At 34.6% G+C, this 18290-nt stretch overlaps 1 protein-coding gene across 1 annotated transcript in view; it reads left to right on the top strand.

Annotated features, from left to right (window-relative positions):
- The window catches only part of LOC150093365 (succinate--CoA ligase [ADP-forming] subunit beta, mitochondrial-like), a 257429-nt gene that overhangs the window by 160820 nt on the left and 78319 nt on the right, over positions 1–18290 (top strand). The window contains exon 7 of the mRNA XM_090414021.1: positions 8189–8350. Within this exon, the coding sequence (XP_090270147.1) occupies positions 8189–8350 (162 nt within the window). The remainder of the gene's footprint in view (positions 1–8188; positions 8351–18290) is intronic.

The raw sequence follows: 18290 nt of genomic DNA, 5'->3' as shown, positions 1-18290 counted from the left end.
CTGAGATATTGCTTTGTATATATATATGTGAATGTATGTGTTTATTTTTCAATAAATAAATTATCTTGCAATAGATGTAATTTCCTAAATAAAGAAATAGAAACACATCTTTGAAGGGTGCGAGAACTTATTTTTAGATTCAAGGGGGTGCCGATCACTAAAAAGGTTAAGACCCACTGCTTTAGCATATGTGTCGATATCACATCTGTCCCTATTCCTGAATTCTTATTCAGATTATGCAACAGCTCTACGACCTCCTTCTCATGCACCACTACTCTACATTCAGTGTAGTAGTAGTAGCAGCAGCACTGTGTGGATATTACATCCACCAGGTTGATAGACCTTAGCAAAGTGAGCACTCATTATTTGGATGATCTCATCTATTTCTGACAAATGGTACTGTCTGCATTCAGTAAAGTTATTCTTACACATTCATTCTTCCTTCTACTTGCAGCATAATGATAAAATTCTTTTGATTGCCTTTAGCCTGCATAGCCAGTCTTAAACACTTCATTATTTATTTTTTTATTTTTTTTACAGTTATGATTAACTTATTTTTCCTCATGCTCTGACTTAGCTTTCTTTGCCATACTCATAACTTTTTCTGGCCTGCACTTTGTATATTTCATAACTCCTGTCAGCCTTATTCTTGCAATATTCCTTTCACATCTTCCTTTTCTTATGGATCTCCTGCTTAATAAGGTTGCACATTCTATTTGTCCTTCAAACTCTGAGGATACTTCATTTAAATACCTTTTCAAAGCTTCCCATGCACTGTTGATATCCTTCCCATTTATTACTTATTTACATGAAAGCACAAGGAATACTATTTATTTGTTTAGAAGGCAAGATATTTTGGTCTAAAACTTTGACTATCTTTGATGGAAGTGATAGTTGATTACAAGGTAGAATGCAAACAATGGGGGTTGACTTGAAACAGAAAGAGTTATGTGGCTATGTGATGTTATATTTACAACAGTGTAATGAGGGAAACTGAGGGAAATAAGTTAATCATAACTTTAAAAAAAAAAAATTAATGAATAATGATGTGTTTAAGAATGTGAAATATTTGTCTTATAAAAAAATAAATAGTATTATGTCTTGTGTTTTCATCTAAATAAGTAATATAACTATGGCACAAGTTTCTCTAAAAGAACTTCCCATTTATTATCTGATACCGTGGCATCAAACATAGTACAGTCATACCCCGACTTACACGAATCCGGAGTTATGCGGTTTCATATATGTACCTATTCCCGTCCCGCTTCAGGCCTCACCACTAGTCGTATCTTTCTGGCGCCGACCGCATTCACCAGTGTCGCACATGCTGTGAACAAGCACTAACGTGTTTCGCACGGTCTTTATAGTCTACAAACCTTGCGATTGTTTAATGTTATGTTCTTGATAAAAATTTTATCACATAAAAAATAATAATGTCGTCCAAAGGAAGCAAGTCCGATTCTTCTACAGCTAGCAAGAAAAGAAAAACATTGACTATGGAAACAAAACTCACCATTATTAAGGATTTTGAAGGCTGAATGAAAATTTGTGAGCTAGCAAAGAAGTTTGATCTATAGGAATCCACAGTAAGAACAATCATAAAAGAAAGGTTTACAGATTTTGGAGGACATAGATTCTAACGAGGAATGAATTGTAGCCACAAGGTAAGGAATAAAAAATCATTAGCTTGCTATGAAGAAATTTTGCGTGACAAGAAAAAGACATTATGCCGTCAGACAAATCTATTAGATTTTATGAAACCATTGACATCGAAATAACTTTCTTTTTTTTTTACGTACGAAAAACTACAATTGTGATTATATTTCTTAAAAAATATAGGTGTTTTTGTAAACCTTTGGTCCCAATTAACTTATATTTTGTATGTTTGTATGCAAAATTATACTCGAGTTACGCGAATTCGACTTACGTGCTTTTTGTTGGTCCCACCTACTGCGTAACTTCGGGGTATGGCTGTATTCTTCTAAGATTGTCATAATTTCAAGCTTTGTAGTTTTGCTTATAACCTGTCCTAATTGGAACATCCCCATACTTAGCTACTTCCCCAGTCAGTATGACATGATCATTCATTAACTGGTAGCAAACCAATTTCATCCTTAACTGAGACTCCTTCTGATGCTGTAATCAAATCTAACACTCCTTGGCCTCAAGTTGCTTCTTATGCTGCTTGAGAAAGTTTTCTATGCTACCCAATCATTTTGGATAATTTAAGTCAACCATAATTACTCATTTACTATCCATGAGGATAAATTGCATTTCTTCACTCCCCAGCAAATGAATTGCCAGATCTGTAGCAACACCCCACCATGTATTTCATCCCATTAGATTCTACTTCACACACCAAATAGCCTCAAATTCACTACTACATAGAATATTGTTACTATTATTGTTTTCATCTACCCTGACTGGATTCATATCATTGGTAACATTCTACCTCCTCTCCTATTTCTTATGTGCTTTCTCAAAATACTGTACCCTTTACACTTGATTCCAGTTACTACATCAGTCTCTATGGGTCAAGGTTCACTAATCATAGGTCATGATGTATTCACCAAAGCAACAAACTCAGCTCCCTTTGTTCCGTGCTCATGGCATTTGTGTATAGACATAACAAGCTACTTCCTAGCTTTTTTATATACATATGCAGTTTCTTGTCTCCTGATGAACTTCTTCTTTGCCATCAAACTCACCCCACACATCCTAAAGTTCACCTATTTCATCTGTATAGCCTGTACATTGAATCATTAGCTATCACAACTCTCCTTAACTTAGCACTATTCTTATCTCGGTAATAAACTGAGAATTTTAATTTAATTCTCACTCTTCTTTCTCACTTCATCCAGAAATCCTTTTATACTGTATTTATTAACTGCTTAAATGATTTATGTCAAGCACTATGATCTATTTCACTTTTCTTTTCTCTGTTGTTGTATTTTTCACATTCTTTATTTTAGCTCCTGAGAATCACTCTACATGTTACTTTTCTCTTTGATTTTAATTTACCTACCTTATTTCATTGATAACTTACCAGAGTCTCCGTAGCTCTGTCAGTATTGATGAAGCACTTGGTAAGGGTTCGATTCCTATCCAAGATGTGAGGAACCTTTATCTGGTCTCTTTCGACTAAAGGTGAGTTAGCCGGTCTCATACGGAGGTGTGTGTGTGGGGGGGGGTGTTTTTTCACCCGGAAACTCGGTTTTTTTGTCCCCCAGAACAGGCAAACCAGCTCCATAAACATACACATCTACAGTCATAAAAGTTGCCCCCCTCCCTCCCAATGCCTGTTGGGGTTTCTCACAGTTGCATCATCATAATGGACCTTGCACCAAGCATGATAAAAAATGCTATAAAGAGGAAGAAGATTCATTGATAACTTACCAACTTCTGTCCTTTTTCTGCCTTTTATCGTTGTTCTTATTTTCTTATCCTGAGTTCTTATAAATGTTTCTTGACTTTCTCTGACTCCCTGGTGAAATGTGTGATAATCCTTTAAATCTGGAAATTTCATATGTTAATTTTTCTTCATTTGTGTTATCGATATAAAACTTCTCATCTCCAGATTCTGCACTGTCCTTTGCTTTTTGATGCTGTTTTATTGTTCTGCTGGGTTTTTGGTGCCATTTTTAAAAGCTATCTTAAATGAACAATGTCTATCCTAATTGAGCTTTGAATAACACATTCACACTTAAAATAGCCTTGAAACATACTCTTCAATCCATACTATACCACCACCACCACAATACATCCATAGTATACAAAAAAGGATCACTAGTAAGGAGGAAATCCAGAGTGTTTAGGGTAGGCACGTGGACAATTTATGTAAGATCATAGGTGATATCAAATATCTCATCATCTCCACCTGTTGGATCAATGTAGTTGGGAAAATGTAAATCAGTGTAATTTGTGAACATTAAAATCCCTAAGCAGGATGACCTCACTATTAAAAAAGTTGGACAGGAGAAAACATCATGTAAAGAAAGAAAATCAAAGCTTTCAGAATCAGTGGCATTAGGAGAAATAGACGGCAAATGCATTTGATAGAATGATGTACAATTTGATAGAATAGGGCTGAAAGATTTTTAACCATTGAAGTTCAAAAAGAGAAAATTCTAAGTTAAAAGGTATAGTAAAAAATTACATACAAAGTAAAAAAAAATATTAAATTAGTATTAATAGCACAATTATATCAGTTTAAATATCTTAAAACCATTGTCACTGTTCAAAAGTAGTTACTTTAGAGTTATTCATCAGAGATTCTAAGTTTAAAATTCATTAAAATGAAATAGCAGAGAGAGAACATATGTACAAACCACCTTTGAGACGAAAGAGAGTCAAAAGAGTATAATTGAGAAGACAGAGATAAGTAATGTAGCGATGAACCATACTAAGCTGAGTTTCTGTTGAGAAAAATAGGTACGGTTTTGCAGACAGGGAAAAGAAATAAACACCATTGAGGTTGGAACTATGAGGATTGTTTGAAAAAGTTGGTAAATTTCCAATAGATGGCGACACAGTTTATTCATTCATACCAGTGTCGGCACATATCATCTTTTTCATGACCCCTGACAAAATTTTAGCCACATGCAATGTATCGTTCTCGTTTATCAAACATTTAAATTGACTGTTATTTTTGACAAAATCCATGGTATGGATGACCGCCGAGTGAAAGTGCGTAAGATTGCTGAGATTGTAGGCATCTCAATTGAACAAGCATATAATATCCTGCACAAAAAATTGCACATGAAAAAGGCTGTGTGTGTGCAATGAGTGCCACGATTGTTGACTTTCGATTAAAAATACTTGCGAAAAGACATTTCAATGCAGTGTTTGATGATGATTAATCGCAATTTGCAGGATTTTTTGTGTCGATTCATGGCTGTAGACGAAACTTGGATCCATCACCTGAGTCCAAGCAGCAGTCAAAACAGTGGACAATGCCCGGTGAAAGAGCACCGAAAAAGCAAAGACCGTTTAGTCAGCTGGGAAGGTGATGGCCACTGTTTTTTTGGGATTCCCAAGGAATTATCATGATAGACTATTTGAAAAAGGGTAATACAATAACAGGAGTCTATTATGCATTATTTTGGACCATTTAAAAGAAAAACTGAAGAAAAAATGTCCGAGATTGGTGCACAAAAAAGTGCTCTCTTTCATCAAGACAATGCACCATCCCACACATCAGCCATTGCAATGGCAAAATTCCACGAATTGAGGTTCGAATTGGTTCCACATCGACCATATTCTCCGGACTTCGCATTGTGGGTTTCTTCTTGTTCCCAAACTTAAAAATTTAGCTCAGTGGCAAAAAATTTTCATCAACGAGGATGTTATCGAAGCTGTCAATGACTATATTGTACAATTTGACAAATCCTACTTTTTAAGTGGGATGAAAAAATTGGAGATTCTCTGGACCCAAATGTGTAGACCTCGATGGAGACTATGTTGAGAAATAAAGGTGATTTTTTCCAAAACAATCAGTTTAACTTATTTTTTTACCAAACTTTTCAAACAAACCCTCTTAAGACCATATATATATGTGAAGTCAGTCTTGGAGGACACTGAGAAGCTTGACTTTTTTTATGGTAATTGAGTTGAAATTGGAGGAAAATGGAAGGCAGTTAACAGATTCTTTATTAAGTCATACACATCGAGAGTTTCACCTAGGTTTTCTGTAACAGATTGTTTAAGCTGTGGGAATGCATCAGTAACTTAAGACAAAATATTAATAAACAAAAAGTTTTCTATTTTTTACCTGTTGTGTGGTGATAAACCATTATTCTTGTAATAAATCATTATAACCAGTGCCTAAGTACAGTGGGGGGGGGGGGAGTCTCTTTTTATGTGGTAGATACGTTCCACAGAAAACTGCATATAAAAAATCACACAAAAAAGGCCTAACTTACGTTTAAAAATCAGGGATACGTTCCATAATTTTCTAAAACCGCATAAAACTGAAGCAATGAATTAAAATAAACCTAAAATCACATAAAAAAGTTTATGAAAATTCAGGAAAATAAGAATGCCTAAGTTTGTTTTAAAGCTTTATTCATTTAATTTTATTGAAAAGTAACATTTTTTTTGTTTTAACATTTTGTCATCAGAATTATCATCACTATTAGACAATATTTGGCAACGTTTGCGAGGTGCAAAATCACTTTCATCACCAGAAGAGATAGTCAGCGCATCAGATCTGTATGGTAAAGGCAATGGTTCTTCACAAACAGAATTAGCTTCACCCTCGTTCTGTGCTGATTTTTTTCTTCTGACAATATAATCAGGGATTAAACTTTGCAATGAGGATTTCACTCATTTTTTATACAGCTCACGATATCCAGACATACAGTTCTTCAGCCTTTAAATTCGTTGGAATTTAAAGGCTCGTTCAGAATTTGTATCATTAACTAGAAAATGATTTTCCAATTTATTGCACAGTTCAAGACCTTCTCGACTTATATTTGCAGTGAGGGGGACAATTTTTTCTTCCGCTTCACTATCGTTTTCTGGATCTTCGACGATACCTGAAGTTAATCGATATCCAATAATATCATCGTTACTCAAGGCATTATCCACAAGATGTTTGCATGGTTGCACTGTTTGCAATACATCCAGGCCAAACTGCTTTCCAGCAAGCATTTAAAGTTTGTGGTCTTATTTCAGCGATAGCAGATGCAACATGATTTAAGCAGTCCAAAATAGAAAATTTTTTCTAAACGTCAGTTACTGTTAATGATTCATTTTCTAGTTTATCCAATATAAATTGAAAAGTGTGCTTAACGTGATATTTTTTTAAAAGTAGCAATTATGCCTTGATCTAATGGCTGAATAATGCTTGTTGTATTGGGTGGAAAAAGCACTACCTGCACATTTGGATGTTCTAAATATGGATGACTTGATGCATTGTCAACAATTAACAAAACTTTAAAATCAAGAGCGTTTTGCTTCATGTATGTTTCCACTTCTGGTACAAAGCAGTTATTGAATCATTCAATAAATACAGCAGTTGTTACCAGGCCTTTGTATGAGCCATCCAATGTACCGGCAGTTGTTTTAGATCTTTACCTTTTAGAGCACGTGGTCTTAGAAATTGATTTACTAGGAGGAGTTTCAACATTCAGTCTCCTGATGCATTTCTACAAAGTAACAACGTTACTCGATCTTTGCTTTTTTCTCAGACTTTGCGATGTAAGTTCGACTAGGCATTTTCTTCCAAAACAATCCTGTTTCGTCAGCGTTAAACACTTGATCGGGACAATATCCACCATCTTCAATAATTTTGGCTAACTTCTCTTTAAAATTTTTGCTGCTTCTTCATCTGCTGCTGCAACCTTGCTTGTAATCTTCACGTTATGAAGTGCATTCCTTTTTAAAAACCTGGTTTGCCATCCTTTGCTAGTCGAAAATTCTTTATCAGCCTGGGAAGCAGAAGTAGACAGCTCCAATTGCTTCATCTGTTCATAAAACCGAAGACCTTTTTCTTTAATTAAATAACCACTTATAGGAATTATTCCCCTTTGAGTTAATTCTTCAATCCAAATTACGAGCGCTCGTTCCGTGTTTTCTAATAAAGCATCTCTTGAGTATGATGATAATTTCCCACTTAGTTTTGTGCCAGAAATGACAGATTTGCTTATTGCAACTTCAATCTTTTTAATTGCTCTTATAGAGATTCGTCTAAATTGAAATGTTTACCAATCACCGTAGATCCCTCTCCTTTTGCTAAGTGATCTAAAATTGCTTTTCTTCTGTGCTTTTTTTCTCCATTGGGTTAAATTTAATTATTTATTAATGATCAATTATTAATTAATAATAAAAAATCAGCTAAATTAACAATTAATTATTAATGAATACATCACAAAATAACCAAGGTATTCCATGAAAATTTCAGGATTTGTGAAGTGTTTCCGTTGTAGGAAAAGTTTGGGAAACACTGGATTACCCTATTATCGGAATGGATTGTCCTTCTGTTGACATGTGCAGAAGTGTCTAAAGGTCTCGTGTCTGTGGGCGTGCACCGCATAAAAAGAGACTTGAGTGTATATATTTTACAAAACATTTTGTAATATTATCAAATTTTAAAATAGTTTTATAAGAAAATGAGTAATATGGGATTGATTTTATTCTTCAGTTCTCATTGTAATATCTCTGTTAACTTTTTGATTCTTGTTTTTAGTGTACTGCTTGGATGCAAAATGCCGTTTTGATGATAATGCCATTTTTAGACAGAAAGAATTGTTTGAGTTAAGAGATTGGTCTCAAGAGGATGAAAGAGAACAACTTGCTAACCAATACACTCTGAATTACATTGCTCTAGATGGTGACATTGGATGTTTAGGTTAGTCTAACCAAGATTTTAGCAATGTTATAATTTTATTTTGCTTATTTTACAAGAATAATTATCCATGTAAAATATACAAGTTGTATCATATTTATCATATCTTTTAGCCTGCAGATTTATCATATCATCCACGTGGTTAGCCTAGTGGTTATGCGCTTTGCAACCATATGTCTGGGAAAGGAGTGGCTTGGGTTTGATTCCTGTCACCGACATGAGGAGCTTAAGGATCTTTCTCAGACATAGCCAAGTTAGCTGGTCTTGGGCATGGACAGCAGGATTTTTCTCCCCAGTATATCTGGGGTTTTTCCTCCCACAAGCAGGCAAACTGGCCCTGTGAACACACACACAGTTACAGTCATGGAATATGAAGGCACGAAGCTAGTCACCTTATCTTTGGGATGGGTACGACTTATAAGGGCTTAAGATAGCTCTGTGACAGGCCAGTAGGCCTAACACATAGAAGGGAGAAGATTTATAATTTCATCCCTACTCACACTACTTGTTTTTTATGTTTTCTTACATAAGCTGCAAAAACTTTCAAGGATGGGATTTACATGAAAACTATGTTTTGATTTGGATCCCACCCATGAAGAGTTTGCATACCTGTTGTACATTTACTTTCATGAGTCAGTTGAAGGTTAGATAATCCAGAAATGATGGATAATCTATGGATGCCATGGAGAACAGACATGGAACTTTTTCAAACCACTTCAGGCTTCCAAAAACAGACCCTCCTCCCCTCATTTTTATCCATGTGGTTAATGTCTTATTTTTTTCTCTTACTAAATTTGTAGTTTTATCATCACAGGTGAAGTTGTTTTGCTTAATGGTTATTCTAACTTGACTACCAATACATTATAAGTAGTAGTCAAGTTAGAATAACCATTAAGCAAAACAACTTTTTATTGTGGAAAATTGATAGGGAAAAAAAAACTTTTTTCATTGGATTTGAGCATATTCAAGTTGAATTTTTTTGGATATAAAGGAAAGTGATTTCAAAGAACGATGTGGAGAAAGGGAAGCATGAATGAAAAAACGAGAAAGTTTGGCAAGGTTCACATTTGACTATGAAGAATGCTGATTACAGGCACGGGTGACGCTTGGCATTGGTGAAAATATCTCAAGAAGGAAAATCATCTACTATAATGAATGAACAGGGAGGATATATTTCTAACTAATTTGAAGAAAAAGAGAAGGAATTAAAGTTGTCTATTTGTAAATCACAATGAACGAAACAAAAAACTTATAAAAAAAAATAAATAATACCTTGGTTAGTGAATCATTGGAATTGATTGGATGGAGGTTAAGTAGTCTTCACAGAAATTATTTTGAAGGCTGCAGTTCCCAAGTATACAAATGAACAGACTGCAATATCGCCATTTTAAAAAAAAAATAAATAAATAAATTAAATAATAGATCCAGAGTATTAATTAGTTGAATATTTTTTTATAACATTGAATATCATTACTAAACTAATACACACACACACACACACACACACACACACACACACATTGCTCAGATTATCCATTTTGCTAAAAGCTATGAACCTGGTATATGCAACATTTAATTCACTGCTACCTGTTCTGAAGAAACTCAGGTATATGAAGAGGAGGTAATAGAGCTGGTGCATAAACTGAATAAGAATTCAGCAACAGGGACTGACGGGATACAGGTGCTAAAAGAATGTTCAGCTGTATTGGCTATTCCTTTGACCAGGCTATATAATTTGAGTCTCAGAACAGGGAAGATTCTGCAGGAATGGGAAAGAATGTATGGTAATTCCATTGCACAAGGGTGGTGCTAAGACCAATGTATCCAACTATCGACCAATTAATATCCGATGTTGTATTATATTGGTGGGATTATGCTAGAAGAAACTGATCAGGCTAGGGATCTTGGAGTGTTAGTAGATAGGAAATTGAAGTTCAGAGACCATGTAGCAAAGATTGCAAATACAACTCAAAAGATAATTTCAGTGCTGAAATGAACTTTAACATGTAAAGATAAGGATGTCATTTTGCCTCTTTAAAAGGCCTTGATAAGACCTTATTTGGACTATTGTGCACAGGTCTGGTCTCCTGGTTTCCATTGCGATTCTGATACAGTGGAGAGAGTGTGCGAAGAGTGTTTAAATAATATCGGGATTGTGGAATACTGATTATGAAGACAGATTGACAATTTGTAGACCTAGACAGTAGCAAACAGGAGAAAGAGGGATGATATGACTGAGATGTACAAACTTCTGAAAGGGTCGTACTTGATTTCAGTTGATGGAATTTTTTATTTTATGGAGGGTGGAGAAAGGATAAGAGGGCATCCTTGGAAGCTGAGAACCAATCCATTATTGGAATGGATTGCCAATGGATGTGTGTGTGCAAGCAGTGTGAATGAATTCAATAACAAGTATGATAACTGGTGCGTGTAGTATGTGGCCCTCCCTGGAAGTCTCTCTTAATATAATAATATTAAGTTCCATATATATGAGAGGTTGCAAAATCTGTAACGCAGTTCTGCCCTTTTTTGTACTTTTTGTAGACAAAGTGCTAAGCTGTTGTGTTACAGATGTATTTCTTGAAGATCTTCAGGTCATAATCAGACAGATGGAATGAAAAATGATAAGAAGTTTGAGTTTAAACTGAAGTATTTATGGATATTGATCAGCAAGTTTGTCAAATTAAAGAGAAATGGAGTCATCCTCAAAACCATGGATATTGATCAGCAGTTGCTTGCGTGTTTGTACCTTTAGAGGTAAAGTGGAAGAATGATGTTGGCCAGTTTGGTGGAGCATTGTATGAAAATACCTATAGAAAAGGTAAGGTAGATAAAGACTATCTGTGCAATAGTGATTAGAGTATGTGTGAGTGAGGAGTCATTTTGAAACCTGCTGAGAGCAATATTCTAAGGTTTGGTAGAATTAAATGTCAGCATTTTTAATTAAGAAGGTAATACCTTGAATGGAAAAGGTCACTGCAGTATTTTGGAAGCAGAAGAGACTAGGGAAGCAATGTTTTTGTGCCTGGAGAGGATAAATATGTAAGTCATTCCAAGGAGAAATTTGATCTTCATTGAACAGCTGAGCTGAGTGCTATCAAAGGTAAAGGGAAGTTAAATAAGATATTTTTTTATATGAAATAAAAGTGGTACTGTGTTTTGGTAGCATTGAAGTTCAATAGGTTGTCCTCAATCCTCTGGAAAATTGTAAGAAGATCAGTTTAAAACATTGATTATGGATGATTTTGAAGTTTGAATAATTTGAGTACTGCCAGATTTGTCAAATTAAAGAGAAATGGAGTTATCTTCAAAACCATGGAAAAGATTTGAGATTGGTAAGCAAAAGCTATTAATTTATAAGTGGAAATGTGTGAGCAAAACGCAAGAGTTCTGGAGCCATCCCAGCATTGTTCAGAGAAGTCCGAACAGAGGAAATAAGAAAAAAGAGGAAATTTAGCTTGAGATAAGCTAAATTTTTATTATGGACTGCTTTGGCACACTTAGAGACTGTGATAATGGTTCAGGATTTTTAGATGGAGTGAGGCTTAAGCCCTCATTTCAACAAGTATTATTTGAGTTATTCATTTGGGGCATGTGTTTAGACTGAGAGAGCAGAAACAATAATTACACTTAGAAAAGAGGAGTGGAAATTATGAAAGTCATCTCTTTGGGTACCATTGCAGTGCCACAGGACGTGAGACTTAGAATGGTTGAGTGAAGAGTGTTATACAGAAAAAAGAGTTATGGATGAACTTATGGTCTGATGAAACACTTAAAAGAGGATCATTAACATTTACAGAATATTTGGTAGAAAAGTTGATTAAGAAATAATCCAGATTGTTAGGAGGATCGTGAGAATTATCAGATATTCTTTACTATTACTGATCATTGACTTTGAGAAAGGAGGTCAGTTTGAGTTTTGAACAGTGAAGTCGCCAATCAAGATGATCTCATTTTTTTTGTATTTAGATTAGAGAGCATCAAGTTTCAGTGGTAAATCTAGTACCAAAACTCTAGTATCACACTCACCTTATGTTGCATCTTGTAACAACTGCAACAAAAAAAAAAAAAAAAAAAAAAAAAAAAAAAAAAAAAAAATCCAATGGTTTTGTTGCTACTTTATTTGTCAGTGCTTTTGTTAGAGACTAAGTTTCACAACCATTTGTGATGACTGGAAGTATACACTGGTTAAATGACTTCCTTTTTAAACAGAGTGGGACATCATTGTTTTGAAAAATGCTTTTCAATTTTCTGAATTCACTCCTGGCATGTTGAACTCTTCTATTTATTTCCTTTTGGAGAAAAACTTACCTGCATGTTGAACTCTTCTATTTATTTCCTTTTGGAGTCCACAGTTTAGATCAATGAGATGATCTAAATATGTGTATGAAGAGATTCTTTTGAAGAAATTGTTTTCTATTATTATGTTTTTTAGTGTTACAAAATAATTAAACATAATTTTAGTTTTTTCTGCTTATTTTTAGACTGACTTTTCTGTTTTCATGATATAGGTCTTCTATCATTATATTAAGTTAAGGTCATCTGGTTTGCTAATTACTAATTAGCAAACACTTTGAAACAGTTTGATAATTACCAGCTAATTACTGATGAGCAATATGGATTATGCCATTCTCAATCTACAACTGGTCTTCTTTGAGCCACCCACCTCTGGACTTAAGCCAGAGAGAGTCAGAGAAAGTCATGTGATTACTATCAACATTTCTAAGACATTTGATTGAGTCTTTGTACAGTGACCTGTTCATCAAACTACTCTCATAAATTTTACTTCTGTCCTTTGCATTTGGGTTGCCAATTTCCTTACAGGTTACTCACAAGTCATGATAGACAATATCTGCTTTTGAGATTTCTCCAACATAGCAAGAATGAAACAAGCGGTGACAGAATAGTAGTAGAAAATATTAAAGAGGAATGTAAAGTGTAAAGGAGCATATCAGTACTTCATCATCATCATATTCCTGACATGTACCCTCAAGGGGGTGTATACAAGATATGATAGTACTACATAAAAAACTTACATGAAACTTTACTGAATCAATCCACCTATATCTTGGTCTTCCTCTGGGTCTTTTTCCTGCCAACCTAGCAGAGAACACTTGTTTTGCTAATCTTTCCTCTCCCATTCTGCTTAAGTGACCATACCACCTAAGGTTAGCTCTGCTTAATCAGTACTTGAGATTAAAAAAAAAAACGCTATCAAATGCTTGAAATGAGGAAAGGCAGCTGAAGTAGATGATATTCAACTAGAGATGCTCAAATATGGAGGTACAAAAGTTTTGCAGGGATATACTGCATAATTCAGAAGGTTGAATTCCAGATGAGTAGAGCTCTCATAGTTCCCATCTGTAAAAAGGAGAATAAAACTGAATGTGAGAATTTCTCTCAGTGTGCCAAGTAATATTTATGCAAGCATACTTGAGAAGAGACTAAGTAAAATTGTGGAAAAAACTTAGAGAAGAACAAGCTGGGTTCAGGCCAAATAGAGGTTGTCAAGATCAGATTTTCACTTTACAACAAATAGTTTAGAAAACATGGGAAGATACGAAAAGCACCTCCACTTAATGTTCTCGATTCCCAAGGTGCCCTGAGAAAAGCTTTTCAAAATTCTAGAATTATATGGACTAAATGAAACATTATAAAGAATAATCCACAGTCTGTGTTTAAATTGTAAGTCAGCAGTTAAGAATTGAAGTTCATACAAGATTGTTTGATGTTCAGGTGTAAGACAAGGGTACACACAATCTCCACTCTTATTCATCATCTATGTGGATCACATAATGAAAGAAAGGGACATTAAATCTGATATTAGAATCAGATATATCAAACTTAGCTCTTTGCTGTAGACAGATGATTTTGTATTCTTAATCCTGGAGACCACTATAGGTCTCCAATATTCTCTAACTAAATCGTGTAACTGCTGTAACAAATTTGGCATAATAATCAACAATAAAATAAAAAAAAAAACTTTGAAAATAGGCAGAACATAGAATCTTCAGCTGCATTCTCAGTGGAACAAGTAAAATATTTCTGCTACTTAGCCACAGTTTTCAGTGAAGATGACAAATTAAATATGGAAATAGTCAGCAGAATAAGCAAAACGTATGATGGAGAGCCAATCAAATAAATTTATATATAGAATAAGAGACAAATTAGCCTAAACATTAAGCTATTAGTATTCAAGACAGTGTTCAGCAAAAACAAGAGCTAGGTAGATTGATTTAATCAGAATTGCTCTAGAAGAATGAAATATTAGATATCACAATACTGGAGTTCTGACCAGTAATAGACTAATTTGGAGAAACGTTGATAGAGCATTAGCAGTAATGTAAACTTGATCGTGTAGTACTCGGATGGTATCTTGCATACTCCTTGAGGGTACATATCAGGAAATTGATAATGATGATGCAAGAACATCCCAAGCCTCTGTACTTTCATGCACTTTCTCTTTTACTTCTGTACATCCTTGAGATCTGCTCTCAAAGATGTCAAATCTATAAGGATAACCTTGTGAACTTAAGTGCTACTAGACAACAATCCTATTCTAATTTCTCACAGAAATATCTCATCATTTCCCCTTACTTTTTGATATCATGCAACTATCTGAACACGATAAGATTTCCTTTTTTGATTGACTTCTACCTCCAACCTTTCCTGGTACAAGTACATATCAACCATAGCTTCAGCATCTTCAAAAGCTAAGTATACTTTTCTGTTCAAGATGCTACTTTTCACTTGTTCAGCTGATAATTCTTTGTATAAATAACAAATTTGCCCACCTGTGGAATACTGCTCACACATTTTGAGTGGTGCACCCAAAGCCAAAAATCCAAGTCTCAGATTGCTAGACTGTTTCAGAAGATGGTAGTCCCGTTTAATTGATAGCTCTTCTCTCACAAATGCACTTCAGTCCCTTTCTCATAGACATTCAGTGTCTGCCTTTTGCTTCCTCTACATGTACTTTCATGGGCAATGCTCTACTGAACTATTTCCTCCACCCATCATTCCTCCACTCTCTTTCAAAACTGTAAGAATAAGAGCAGTTGCTAGGTCAACATCCATTTACCACCCAGCTCTAAACTTACCAAGCCACCTATTCTTTCTCTTTCATTCAATCTACCTCTCTTCTCTGGAGCCATCTCTCTCTCTCCCTCTTGTCTTCTCCAAAGCCTACAACCTTAAGCTCTTAAAATAAAATTTTAAAAAAAATGCCAACAGATTCCTTCTTTCTTATTATCTTGCTGTGCACATATAAGTTGCTGTTTTTGGTGAGGATCTCTAATACCAAAATTCATAAAAATTGATCGAGTTATTAAAAACATAATAGGCATATTTTAGTGTGTGTGATCATGAACATTTGCTATCTTCACTTGTATAAGCTTTGAGTGTAACTGCATAAATTGTTCAGTATATAAAATATACAGTTATTAAGTGGACAATATCTTCACCCATAACTACTAATGAAACATTCAGTGCATTCAATAAGTTGCATATGATGCTTGTATAGAGGTAAAAGCTCAACAGTGAATGGTAGAATTGTAACTTATTTGAAGGACTTTCACATGATAAGGATTTATATATAATGGTAGATCATATACATTCATATCACATCCTTTAGGTCAGGGGTCGCAAACTGGCGGCCTGCAGGCCAGATACAGCCCTCGAATGGCTGTATCTGGCCCACAACCTTAATGAATTCTTTTCTAAAAATCAGTGTTTCTAACATCCTGCAGGGATTAAAACAGAAAAAATTCAAATTTCTAAATGTTTTATGACAGCTTTAACCAAAAGTAAAACTTATTACTACAATTCTTTGTACCATGTTTCTATCATCAAATGTTGGCAACACTGAATGGAAGTTATTTGTCACGCAGCCATATAGCCACGTGATACAATGTCAATAAGTTACAGATTACCATTGTAATATGATAGTATGTTGATAAAAAGTTAGCTCAATAACTTATATTTTTTTGCCCATAACAATGTCTGAATTTAAAGTTAAAAAAAGAAAAATAGATCAAGAAGGCAGAACTTTTCAAGAAAAATGGGTGAAGGCATATTTCTTGGTGGAAGTAAAAAATATTCCACCATGTTTGATATGTAGACAATATAACCTAAAATGCCATTATGAAACAAACCATAAGAACTGTGATAAATATACAGAAAAGATGCATGATGACAAACTTAAAGATTTAAAAAATGAACTGAAGTTTCAACAGATATTTTTGAATGTTATCACAACAAGTGGTGATGCTGCTGTTAAATGTAGTTATGTCATAAGTAAAAAAAATTCTTAGGCTTCAAAACCTTTTACTGATGGAGAATTTATTAAAAATTGTATTTTAAGTGCAGTCGAAATCATATGTCCGGAAATAAAAGCAAGCATTTCAAAGTATAAGCCTATCAGGAAATACAGTTGCGGAGCGTGTTGAAGATATAGCAGAGAACTTCCAAGATATATTATGTGAAAAAAGAAAGAGTTTTGTAGCATTTTCCATTGCAGTTGACAAATGTACAGACATTATTATTATCATTAGACACCTCCAGGGAGTCCAAGACCCATCGAGGGAGGGCACCTGCTCTACAGCTCTGTCTCCACCGCTGAAATCCACCAAGTGACCTCAACCACACCAATGCCATCTACAGAACCACCACTAGTTTTTTTCTCAGACATCCATTTCCATGTCGGGATTCGAAACTGCAGCCTTTGGCTGGAGAGCGGATACACTAACCACTCAGCCAGCCAGGCCGGCTATTAATACTTCCCAGTTAGCAATATTTTATTCATGGCATTGATGACGATATGAATGTGACTGAAGAACTGTTAGATATAGTGCTATGTCAGGAACAATGACAGGAAATGACTTATATTTGTGTATTGAGAAAAGTTGAAAATGCTCACGCGAACTGGTCAAAATTAGTAAGTGTGACTACAGATGGGGGCTCCTGCTATGGTTGGTGTTAATGTCAGACTTGTTACAAAACTTCAAATGAAAAAGGAAATGTTGTGCAAGGACAAACTTAAATCGTTTCATTGCATAATACACCAGGAGTCACTTTATGCTAAAAAACTAGATGGAACACGTCATGAGTGTAGTAATTAAAACAGTAAACTGGATACGCTCTCACGCCTTGAATCATCGACAATTCAATGCTTTGTTGGATGAATTGGATTCATAATACAGCAGTTTGCTATATTATATGGAGGTGGCTTAGTCGTGGTGTCGTTTTAAAAAGATTTTTTGAACTCTTAAAAGAAATTGACATGTTTACTTCATCCAAAGGAAAACTGATTCCTCAGCTCACTGACAAAGATTGTGCAAAGGCTTGGCCTTTTTGGTTGACATAACAAGCCACTTAAACACTTTGAATACTGCTCTGCAAGGATGTGAACAGTTGATATGTCATATGTATGATTCAGTTAAGTCATTTCAGGCAAAACTATCTTTGGCAAAGAATAATTTTGCTCACTTTCCTACACTTAAATTGATTTCTCGAAATAATAATGATGCTGAAAAGTACATTCCTCAAATTGAAGAATTGAATTTGAAAAAAGATTTTCTGATTTCAACCAGTTTGAAAATGAATTATGATTATTCAGTTCACCTTTTTTATTTCATATTGAAAATGTTGACGAATTACAAATGGAAGTAATTGAACTCCAGTGCAATACTGAACTAAAAAATAAATATAACAAAGTTGGCATACCAAATTTTTATAAATACATCAGCAGTAAATATTCCAAATATAAAATTTATTGTGCAAAAATGTTGTCAATCTTTAGAAACACCTATGTATGTGAGCAATTATTTTCTATTATGAAACTTAAGTCAAAGTTCCACTCACAGATAAAAGATTCTAGATTAAATGCAATACTTCATATTGCAACACGAAAAGAAAAAGCAGATATTGACATGTTAGTACAGAG

The sequence above is a fragment of the Typopeltis vanoorti genome, chromosome 24 (assembly GCF_054136105.1).
Source record: "Typopeltis vanoorti isolate ZY-2024b chromosome 24, IOZ_Tvanoo_1.0, whole genome shotgun sequence".
Lineage (NCBI taxonomy): Eukaryota > Metazoa > Arthropoda > Arachnida > Uropygi > Thelyphonidae > Typopeltis > Typopeltis vanoorti.
Note: the sequence above shows the minus strand (reverse complement) of the source record. Positions and strands in the feature narration are given on the sequence as shown.